Source organism: Perkinsus marinus, assembly GCF_000006405.1.
Source record: "Perkinsus marinus ATCC 50983 genomic scaffold scf_1104296945006, whole genome shotgun sequence".
NCBI lineage: Eukaryota > Perkinsozoa > Perkinsida > Perkinsidae > Perkinsus > Perkinsus marinus.
The window spans coordinates 125377-136840 of record NW_003211258.1 but is presented as its reverse complement, the minus strand read 5'-3'; the positions used below and the strand labels follow the sequence as shown (position 1 = coordinate 136840).

The 11464-nt window shown below is 45.1% G+C and overlaps 3 protein-coding genes across 3 annotated transcripts in view; 1 reads left to right on the top strand and 2 right to left on the bottom strand.

Annotated features, from left to right (window-relative positions):
• Positions 1-704: 704 nt before the first annotated feature.
• Pmar_PMAR013073 (hypothetical protein) lies at positions 705-1733 on the bottom strand (the record flags this gene model as incomplete). Its single annotated transcript, XM_002779950.1, has 2 exons — positions 705-1390; positions 1448-1733. The coding sequence occupies 2 exons, from the start codon at positions 1731-1733 to the stop codon at positions 705-707; spliced, it is 972 nt and encodes a 323-aa protein (XP_002779996.1).
• Positions 1734-6891: 5158 nt separating this feature from the next.
• On the bottom strand, positions 6892-8241 carry Pmar_PMAR013072 (hypothetical protein; the record flags this gene model as incomplete). Its single annotated transcript, XM_002779949.1, has 4 exons — positions 6892-6931; positions 7118-7204; positions 7528-7591; positions 8184-8241. 4 exons carry the CDS (start codon positions 8239-8241, stop codon positions 6892-6894), a joined length of 249 nt encoding a protein of 82 aa, XP_002779995.1.
• A 498-nt stretch (positions 8242-8739) lies between these two features.
• The window catches only part of Pmar_PMAR013071 (hypothetical protein), a gene marked incomplete at both ends in the record, with an annotated part of 3520 nt that continues 795 nt past the window's right edge, over positions 8740-11464 (top strand). Inside the window, 6 exons of the mRNA XM_002779948.1 lie at positions 8740-8862; positions 9070-9156; positions 9202-9262; positions 9740-9811; positions 10448-10539; positions 11419-11442. Coding sequence (XP_002779994.1) covers positions 8740-8862; positions 9070-9156; positions 9202-9262; positions 9740-9811; positions 10448-10539; positions 11419-11442 — 459 coding nt within the window. The remainder of the gene's footprint in view (positions 8863-9069; positions 9157-9201; positions 9263-9739; positions 9812-10447; positions 10540-11418; positions 11443-11464) is intronic.

The window sequence follows — 11464 nt, the reverse complement described above, 5'->3', positions numbered from 1 at the left end:
ATGTTACCGGCGGAGGCGAAACTTCCCCCTTCGGCTAAGAGTCGTATGTTGTTGGATCGGCTTACTGCCTGTGCCCCGGAGGGAGCCAGGCCGGTTTTGAGAAGGCGTCGACCTAAGGGTATCACTGAGGTCTGCCAGATTATAGAGGATTACAGGGGGAAGCAGTCTCGGACGGCCAAGCACGCTGCGGCGGCTGTGTCCGAGGATGAGCATGCGTGCCCCGGGGCGGTGGCACAACACTCCCCAGACAAGGACAAGCAGCTGGCTTCGCTTATTGAATCACAGACTAAGGCTATCAACGCTATGCATACTTCGCAGAATTCCATGCGTCAATTCCTCCTAGGCATTCATCCATCGAAATTCTCCCGTCCGAAGGGCAATATCCCGATACCACACGGATAGGTTTGGAGTTCATTACCCCGGGCCTTGAGCAATCAATATCTACTTCAGCCCAATCGCGATTTGCACTAAGACTTTGGACAGCACGGTACGATAGCCTCCTCTGAATTAGCAAAGCACTACGGGGTCCCACCTCAGCTGAGACCAACTCCCATTCCCCACTCTCCCTCAGAGCAGACAGATAAGCTGCCCTACGTGGGAGTTCTTGGATCGCTATGATGTCTACGTCCTTGCACTGAATGGGGATCTCGAAAATACTACTACTCCTACCCATATTTATCTGGAATATTATTATGTTACAGGTTCTACCTCCCTCGGAGGCCAGCGCTACTACCGAGGGCCCACGTCCCCCACCCCAGGCCCGACTGCCTGAGCGCCACAGGGCAGACTTTGTGATCAATTGCTCTGTGCTCTTCTCTACAGTTGGCGCACTTGGCTATTCCACCCGGGCAATTGCCACCTTCATGCCCCTCTCGAGCGCATTTGTAGCACTTAGCCACCATATTGCACTCGTTAGCTTTGTGGGCTTCTTTCCCGATGGCACAGCACTTGAAACACATCCTCTTCCTGTGCTTCTCCTCTACACGTAGCAAACGCCATCCAACCTTTACACCCTCCTTGATGAGTGACACAGCCGACTCTTTCTTGACCCGAACGAAGGCATTCAATCCCTTCCTATGAGCTGTGAGACACGCTTCTCCAATGGCTTCCTTCAGTGAGTCATCAGAGACGTTGCCCACATCCCTAGCGAAAAGTTCCGGCTCGATAGGATTGAGGACCTTAGCCTCATACCCGAGTGATCTAGCCGCTTGCCTCACCACATCCTGATCGTCATGTGACACCCGAATGCCTAATCTGCCGTCCTTAGCAAAGAAATTATCACGGATTGTGGCCTTCGCCTTCTGTGCAATTCGATCGCTGACCGCAATGCGTTTCTCGGAGCTCTTGTCATCAGACCCGATGTCTCCACCAGTTACCCAAATCAAAGCACCTTCACGCTCCAGACGCTTATGTGGTTAGGCAGCAAACGGCCATCCCCTAGGCTCACTGCCACGAGATCCTCCACGTATCCTCTCCTGAGCAAGTTCATCCTTAACCTTAGTGTGAGCCTCAAGCAGATCAATCAGCTTTTTCTGTCCACCCGTCAGATCCTCCTGAGCAGCCGTATAGATCCTATGTAGCTTGTCCAGCAGGGCCTTGACTTCTTTCCTTTTACCGGACGCCATGCTGGATCCATCGCATACCTCCATGATGTCGTCCACCACCCCTAGGAAGCGAGGGATGCCTCCAGAATCTTCCTGTGGAGTATCGGAGCGAGTTGCAGTGACAGTCATTTTTCGCGAGAAAAACTTGAGCCAGACGGCTACCGACGTCAAGATGGACAATGGTGACATGATGTCACGGACATCAACATCTACGATTACCTAGACCGCATCGAATCTGCTGTTGCTATGTGTGCGAGTGTTGGCCTCCATCTACAACCCAGGCAAGTCAACCTACACTACCGTGAAGGCCTCCATCCCACTCTGAGGAGGACTGCAGACGAAAACTACGCGGCCATCGATGATGTCTAACAGCTTACGCAAGCCCTACGTAGTCATATCCGCTGCAATCCTAAGCTCTACATCAGCAATGCTAATTCGAACAGGGCCCCTCCGGTATCAACTTTTGTCCCCACTAAGGCTCCTAATCCCAAGCTGCCTAGGGTTGAAGACCCCGAGACTCTCAAACTCTGTCGAGAGCAAGGGATATGCTCGGCCTGGACAGCTCGCAGGCAGTGCCGCTATGCTGATGATTGCAAGTACAAGCATAGCGACGTGGCCCGTTCATTACTACACCAGAAAGATGACTAGCATTATCCTGACGGCCAACTCATTCCCCGTGAGATCTCTTTTGATACTGCAGCTGCAACCCGGTCTATGAGTTCACTCTACCAACTCAAGACCAACTTTCCCATCTGCGATGGAAACCGTAAAGTCTCAACATTCACATGGTCACCGTCTATCATCAACGATGGACTACTACTTCATTCCGATGGACTCCTCGGTATGGATACTTTTTTCATCAATGCCGACGGTCTGCTCATCAACTTCAATGGTTGATTGGTTCAAGCTTCAAAATTTCTTTGTAGCTCTCATTCATTGGATAAAAATCGATCATCAGGCATCACGTCTCCGACATCAACTACGAGTCCAATCGGTTCATCATTGTCAGACCTATATACTTGCCTAACAGCCACTGCTACTCAAGGTCCTAACCGGTCAACATTCGACTGCGCGACCTCCACTACATCTGATCTATCTACGCCTACTTCATCAACGGCATCATCAGATGACTCTATCGAAGGCCATCATATCGCTGCTCTCAAAGGCAAGGCCTCCAAACAAAACTCGGATGACGTTATCTCCTATGACGTCGATTCACTGGGCTACACACCACCTAAATTCCCTGAACCACCCGAAGGCGACAAGCTACTCGAGACCATCTACAACAACGAATGGTGTATTATTGGTAAATTACCAATGGTAATAGTAAAAAGAAAGGATACCAATTTGGTATCCTTTCTAATAAAAATGGTAACAGAGAGTATTTTGTTGACTATAGTGACCAGCTACTGCGGCTAGCTCAACTAGCCAAAACCGGTCCCTTCTACGATATCCAACCTACCCCAACGGCTCTATCATTACCCACTACAGAGGATCTTGACTGACAACGCTAGTATCATCAAGTCAGCTTCGAAGTCTACGCCCTCTGTTCAATTCGATTATGTACCTGTCTCTGCATCATGGCTAAATGGACATATTGAAGCTCGTCATCGACTACTCAACCAACGACTGCGACCTTCTTTCTTGACAACTGCTTTCGTTGACGAGAAAACTTGGTTTGAGGCTGTCTCTCGTGCGGCTTATGAGATCAACTCCAGCTCCAATCTACTTGCACATGGACTCTCACCGCTAGACATGGTTATTGATGGTTCGGGTATTTCTCCTTTCGACACCAGCGAAAGATGCAAGCTTCCAGATGACAAATGGACTATTTGGAGAAAGTATAAGCATCCCTGTCGTGAACCTACTCTCAAAGCGATGGCCAACAAGACTGCTACATGACCTCCACTAGGCCTCCACACTCGGTTGGTGATAGTGTACTTGTACACACTACGGAATCTCAGCCGGAGGCCTCCACACCCTGAATTTCAACAAGGAGAGAGATATTGTTGAGATAGAAGGCGACCGTGCTTTGCTAGATGATGGTGTGTGGCGCTCTACTGATAAGCTCAAGAAGCTAAATGATGAAGTGCTACCTCGGTATGTATTCAATGATATTCCATCTTTCATAACAGTATAACACTTTCGGTATTTGCACTACTATCATTAAATTAGTAACTATCTGGGGAGGGCGTGTTCGCGCGCGTTACACAACCAAGCACCTTGAGATTCTCAAGTTGAGAATCTCCAGACTGGAGACTCCAGTGACGATGTGCTTGCGATGATATATCACACTATGTTAATCGAGGGTGTTGATGTAGCGTGTTACAGTCCATACTTTAATTGGTCTCGGACTGTTCGAATTCACGTGTTGATGTGCGCGCGTATGGCGCGTGCTGAAATATTGAACAAGCACAGACTCTGTGGCAAAGAAAGTGTGAGTGGTAACACCCGCACTGATTGACACGACAACACTTGGGATAGCCATAACATGAAGTTTCCAATGACGTAGAGGAGCGGATGGATAGGTGTAGCTGACTTGGTCAGGCTGACTGGCTGAGATAGCTAGGGCAAAGCAGATTGCGTTGCCAACAGCAGAACTGGTGTGGTCCATAGGTCACAGACTGCTCGGTACAGCCTATAACACGAGAGCGGCTCACGATGAGCTGCCAGATACATCGAACCACAAGGCGGCGCTCGCTGTGGACGGACCCACAGACTGTGACTCACCACACTCCAGTCAGCGGTCATCTATCAGGGCTGGAAATGTCTAACAACGAATACCATCCAGATATCTCTGCTCCAAAGATTCTGCGGACGTACCTTGTAACATCGTCGAGACAAACCCTAACTCTCCCTGCACATCGAGGAATTGGGCTGGGATGAGCGCGAAAAACCAGCCACCACACGACCAACACCATGGCTTCAATAATTCATATCGCTGGAATACCTGCTTTTGCTTGAAGCTAGTAGCTTCGGATGTGCTCAGGATACCCCAATGGCTCATCACAGGCTTGTCGCACAATCACACAATCATCCTCTCCTTCGTTGTTCAGAAGCAGGAAATTCCACTTAAATCCAATTTAACATCTCGTTTTCATCGTATTACTTTAGGTTCTCTGCAACATCCCGTCAGCTGTGCTGATTCAGCATCCGAAAACTATCGTTATCTTTATGTGTTTCTCCACATCTAATATATGGCCATCGTGACCAATCCAGAAACGGTTGTCGCGTACCAGGTACGTGTCGCTGAAGCTACCGATGAAGGTAAACTTTCAGACATAAACCCTGAAGATGGATATACTAATTGATACAAACCCGGATGAGGTTGTAGGGTGTTATGTATGTGGCAGGGCTGGAGACTCCAAGTGGAGTATTGGTAGAGACATGAATGCTATTGGCTTACGAAAGAAGGCTTTTACAGCCTTCATCTATTCCGCTTTCGGAGCAATATCAACAATAGTCCAAACACTGTGACACAAATATCAGTAACAGCGACAGCCTAGGAACCACTAAGATGATCTCTGAGAGATCATCTCTTATCGTAACAGACCAATCATTTTATCACCGCCAAGTGCCTTACTGTTTTTCGTCAAGTTTGGGTACAAAGCAGGCTATGTCTTTGGCACGCGACTCGAGGCTTTCTCTAGCCCGGTTTCAGGGAACGATTAGAGCTGTTCGACGATCAGTGATCGTGCCAGACCGTTTGGATGTGTCCCGCTTCCCGGGTTATTGTATGTCAAACAGAACACCCCTCACTCTAAAACGGTCGGCGGTCAACACCGTGTTGAGAAGACTCTCGGAGGAACTAATCTTAGATCAGTTTTTCCGACATCAGTCAGATTAGATTAGATCTATCATGCTGCGGATGAATCCACCAATGTAAGGTCCCTCGATTCAATGCTCATTGAGCATTGCTCAACAGTCGTCTGTACTCGTTATGTTTATTCCTCCGTTTAGATGCACTCGGACATGTAGAGTTGCAACATTGGTAACCAATTCTCCTTGGCTTCTGCGCTCACTGCTAGGCACCAATGATTGGTGCCTAGCAGTAAGAGTTGAAGCTATTGGCTTCAAGCCAAGAAGGTGAATCAACCTATCAAGTAGACTAACTTACATCAGTCTTGCCTTCTGCTCCCAAGTTGGAAGTCCCAACGCTCGTTCAGAGTTCGACACCAACTAGGAAGGCGAAACTAGCAAGCGCTGAAGAATGCCGTAATGCTGCAGTGAAAATAATTGAGGCCTCCAAAGCATTATGCCTCCGCACTGTGGAGGCAGTGCTCATGCTACGGGATCTGCAGCATGAGCAGCTGTGCCTCGGTTACTCTACGTTACACCTTCAAACCGCTATCCATATAAATTTTCAAAAGTTGCCTTGCAGATCCTTCAAATGGGATAATCTATATCGAATTATATGGCGATTCTGTGATGAGCCTTACCTTTCGTGTTCGCTCAGCCACGAAACGAGATATAACTTTTCGTGGTCTCCAATGAAGAACACAGAACGTTACTTTCCACGAAGACTCTTCATCGGGTTCTTATGGAGACTCCATGATGGAGTACATCCAAGGGTCAGGCATGAATCATGTCGCATGACTCTGACTCTAACAGTATCGCCATTAAGCTTTGATAAACCAAAGCGGGTACAGTACCCGCCGGGAACAACCCGGGCTACTTCCGAACACGGAATCAGCTCTCTTCGTTTTCAGCATCGCAGGTCGCTGCATCCTTTCGATAGGCAAACACTGGATGACAGCGAGCTGTTCCTAATTAAGTGCAGAACTCGTTGGTGCACACCCACCGGTAGAAAACCCAGAGTTAACAAAATCAGCTTCGTGACGAAAACACTGAACTCTCGACAACATGCGCAGTTCAAGGCATTCACATACTACCAAGAAGCAGCAGAAAATATATGAACAACAATGTTGGTCATTACCTACCGTATGATGTTACAACATACGGTAGTTAATGGACAAGCTTCAACATATTGAATGATCCAGACGTTCAGTCGCTGTTTCCAGACATAGGCCAATCAAGTCCACTCCACGCCAAACTATGCAATTCGAGAGGTGTGAAAATTCGTCCACCTACGGAGGATTTTGAGAAGTTGCTGATGTTAATACTCGGCTGGACAAGACGACGCCTTCCGTCCATACAAAGACTGTCACAAAGTGGTCGAGTTCAGTCGTCTTTCCCGCGATTAATTGAAGAGTGTACATAGGAGGAACGACCAACCAAACAGGCAACATCACAAGGAAACGACGTCAGTTATTCGTAAATGAACAGTTCAAGAGCTTTCTTCAGGCTTCGACTTACGCTCCTTGCGTCTGAGGGAAATGTCAGAATCATCCACATCCAGATGTCCACCGGAAATCGCTAAGTGTGGTCACGCTTTTAAAGGCGATACTCGCAGAACAGGCCACTGAGTGTTACAGATTTTCCCGAAAATCGTAGTAGAAAAACATATTTCACATTTCGTTTCGCGGAAAACGTGTGAATGAGTGTATAAGTACTCGCTGGCCTTCGTCATCTGCTCCTTAACCCATCGATCCTCCTCCTTCTTGAACTCCTCAATGCTCGAGGCGGGAAAGGCGCCTTGCCTGAAGCGATAACACATTGTGTCAAGGAGACTCATTCTATGCGGTTCTCACGGCAACCAACAGTCACGACCTCGAATCTATTGACTTCGTTTCGATAAGGGGACGTATACAGTAATCGATTTGGGAAAATATGCACACGGTTAACTACATGTGTCAGTGACAATATGGAAATTCTGAGGAAATTTTGGGAAAACCTTATTGGTTTTTGTACACTTCTACCCGAATTCTATAATTAGTGAAGAAACTCCTGAACTCAGCTGAAAAAAGGCGAACGTATATTCCTACTCCAACACTGCCTATAATTTTCCGACTCCTCGACTTACCAACGGCCGCGCATCTTTTGGTTCTCCATTTCCCAGCTGGGTTCGCCAGACATGAAATACCGATCTAAAAAATTGGAAAACTCACATCCTGTTGAGCGTAGCCATGAACAGTGTAGAAGAATATGCACATAGTCAACTGCATGGGTTGTTGACAATATGAAAATTTTGGATAAATCTTGTTGATTTCAAAAGACCATAGGTAAACTTCTACGATTGTTGGGGAAACCCCTGAGCTCAGCTGAGGAGAGCGAACATATATTCCTACTCCAACACTGTATAGGAAACTCCTGAGCTCAGCTGAGGAGAGCGAACATATATTCCTACTCCAACACTGTATAGGAAACTCCTGAGCTCAGCTGAGGAGAGCGAACATATATTCCTACTCCAGCACTGTATAGGAAACTCCTGAGCTCAGCTGAGGAAAGCGAACATATATTCCTACTCCAACACTGACATGAGTTTAACGTAAGCTGCTCTCGATAGCGAGGAAGTTCTGAACCAAATCGCTATGCGAAAAAGGAGAATTCCAACGAATAGCGGCCACTAGGGACCTCCAAAATGACCTTTTCGTGTTAATTTTTTACACGAAAAAATGACCTAGGAAATTGATTGTTGAAACTTATACTGGACGAACAGTAAGATGACCGTCATCTTACTAGTTTTCTTGTCGTAAGTGTAGCCAGCCTCGAGAAGGAAGTCGTGTTGCTCGATCATGATGGAGAGAGGGAAAGCCAATGATAGCTATTTCAAGCGTGTTGGGTAATAATTTCGTGGCGCGCGGTCATTGCCTTGTGCCAGTCGAGACACTCTAAGTATATCAGGCGGTAGAAGTACCTACGAAAGCGAGGGCGAAAGCAGTGTGAGATTTCATAGCTATTATTCTGTTGTTTTTTTCAAATTCTAATTAGCTGCATTTGGGAGATAGTTTCTTGAGTTATGTACAGTGCGTGCCAATTTGATACTATGCGAATGTGGAGAATGTGCGTCGTTTTTTTCTATTCCGGGATTAATGATAGTGAACAACTTGTCGCTATCACAGTCTCGAATGGTTACTTTTATCACATCACATGTTCATAGCAATGTTAACATTGTTTATGCGATATAGTTTAATCTCCGAGAATAACACACATTTGCATCGATCAAATTGATAAGCATTGTTCTTTCCTTTTCTGGAATTTTCTATCCTAATTAACGATGCTGCATGAGCTCGCAATGACCGACGTTAACGGTGAGGCAACTACCCTCGCAGTAGGAGAGCACATTCGAGAAAGTATTGACCAGGCTGAGACGACACTGTTGGATTATAAGGGAAGGAGAAGTGTGGCCGAGAAATGGGTAGGACATATGTTTGCTGAACACATATGAATAATAAAAATTTTCACAGAGGGGGGAATAATCACGGAATTATGTCCAATAAGTAGTAGTTTGAGTTTGGAAGTTCCCTCACTCGTGTGTACAGAAACCCAGTAGAATTTTCATACTGTCACCAACACATGTAGTTGATTATTTCCATACTTTTCAAAATTGCCTTTTTTGTTTTAGGTCGATTTCGTTGATAATAGTAAGTGGCTTTCAAGTTTTCTTATTGATGCGAAGCACGTGAGCCCTCCATGTGAAGTGCCTGGGTTGGTGGGAATATTCGAATTTGTTTTTTGGGAGATTCGCGTTTTTCAGATATTCATTATATCTGCTGTATTACGGGGATTCGGGCAAGTTGTTTTTCAGGATAATCCATGTGAGTTTACTAGTAGTGATTTTTTATGGAGTTTCACCGAATGACCACGACTGTCTCTGTTGCGAAGCGAGAGAGCTAGATAATGGTGCTTCACCAGTGATATTAGAAAAACATTTCAAATTTCACCTCGCGAAAAACAACTGTGTGATCGGTCACTCAATGGAGTATTAATCCACTTCACGTTAAACGGGTAAAACTCTATTGGGACTTCGCGTATTTTCACTACGTTCGTTCGTTTTAATTATTTCTCAACGACTACACCAGTTGAGCTCTCGAGACACATACCATTCGGAAGAGTGTAGTTCATGTATCCTACAGAGATATTAAAATACTCTCATACCCGCCCTTTATCGTGTATTGGCCGCGAACGGAAAAATGCCCTCGCCGAGGATCGAACCCGCGACCTTGTCTCGAAGGTCTGGTTGATCATTACTTGAGTCTACTATTATAGGGGACTCGTTTTGCTGTTGTTATCAGGGACGGGTCTGTTCGTTTGTATTGCCGGTGGTTTGCCTCATTGGCCTACCGCTATCATGGGCATCATTGGATGTAAGTTGTTGTTGTTGTATATGTCGTTGTTGTTGTTGTATATGTTGTTGTTGTTGTATATGTTGTTGTTGAATATGTTGTTGTTGTATATGTTGTTGTTGTTGTTGTTGTTGTTGTTGTTGTTGTTGTTGTATATGTTGTATATGTTGTTGTTGTATATGTTGTTGTTGTTGTTGTTGTTGTTGTTGTTGTTGTTGTTGTTGTTGTTGTTGTTGTTGTTGTTGTTGTTGTTGTTGTTGTATATGTTGTATATGTTGTTGTTGTTGTATATGTTGTTGTTGTATATGTTGTATATGTTGTTGTTGTTGTATATGTTGTTGTTGAATATGTTGTTGTATATGTTGTTGTATATGTTGTTGTTGTTGAATATGTTGTTGTATATGTTGTTGTATATGTTGTTGTTGTTGTTGTCACACTCGGTCAAATAAACCTCTCCCACATTTTGATTTCTTCGGCCAGCTCCGTCAGCGGTTAACGAATGCATTGACTTGTTCATATCTAGCACTAATTTTCACGAGCTGTTTGTATAGGTACTATCACGACGGTTTTCCCCTTACTAGTACAACCACTAGAAACAAGAGGGTAAGCTTACAGCTTTGCATATTTCCCTCTTTCACACTGCCGTTTTGTCATCAGATTGGTCGCTAGTGGCCTATACGGTTTTAATGGAGTTTTGCTGGGCTGGGGATACTCAACCTTTGACAACAACATACAACAGGCTCATTCATGTACTACTATACGGATGCTGTGATCATGACGATGAATTATGTTGCTCTCCGTTTTACGCGAAGTGGCGTAATACTCGCCGGTGATATTCGCGGTAGGCTATGGCTTTTGTAGTATGTTTTTCGTATTACGGGTGAAACTCAATTATGTGTTGGAGAAATATATGTTCGCTGTCCTCAGTTGAGCTCAGGAATTTTCTCACTATTTTTAGAATTCGGGTAGAAGTGTACGGAAATGAGCAATAATTTTCCCGAATTTTCTTGGTGACAATGTGAATTTTCACATTGTCACCAACACATGTGCATATTTTCTCACGAGTAAAAGTGTACAAAACAGTTCTCAAAAGTTTATTCCAAAAATCCCCTCAGAATTTTTATATTGTCACCAACACATGTAGTTGACCATGTACGTATTTTCTCCCCCTCATTTTGTTTTAGTATCATCTGGTGTCATCGCGCTGTTGAGGGCCCTACCAGCAATGCTGTTCCTTGGAGTAGTGCTTGGGAAAGACGAAAGAAATTTTAGGGCGCGCGCTTTTTACAAATTATAACATGTATTGGTGATTCGTGATACAGTAATTTGAATTATGAATGTTCACAAGCTTTGAATATTCGGATGTGGGATTTTGAGTTTGGGTGGTTTTGGATGGGTAATTTATTCCGAGTGAAAATTTTGATATCGTGTTATAGTTGTATACGTCGTATCGTTCAACTATAACTCGTATACTATACGAGCGGAGCCCACCTGAAATGGTGAGGTCTTAAGAGTGTATGATATTTTTTTCCGACTCGCTTTGTTGGGGAAATGTGAATATTTCACGCACGATTATATTGGAGTATTAGTGAAAATTATAATGATACCAATACGTGGCGTTATTTCAGATTCTCACAGCTATTCTGCACGTGGTGATCAGCAGAAGTTTCACTA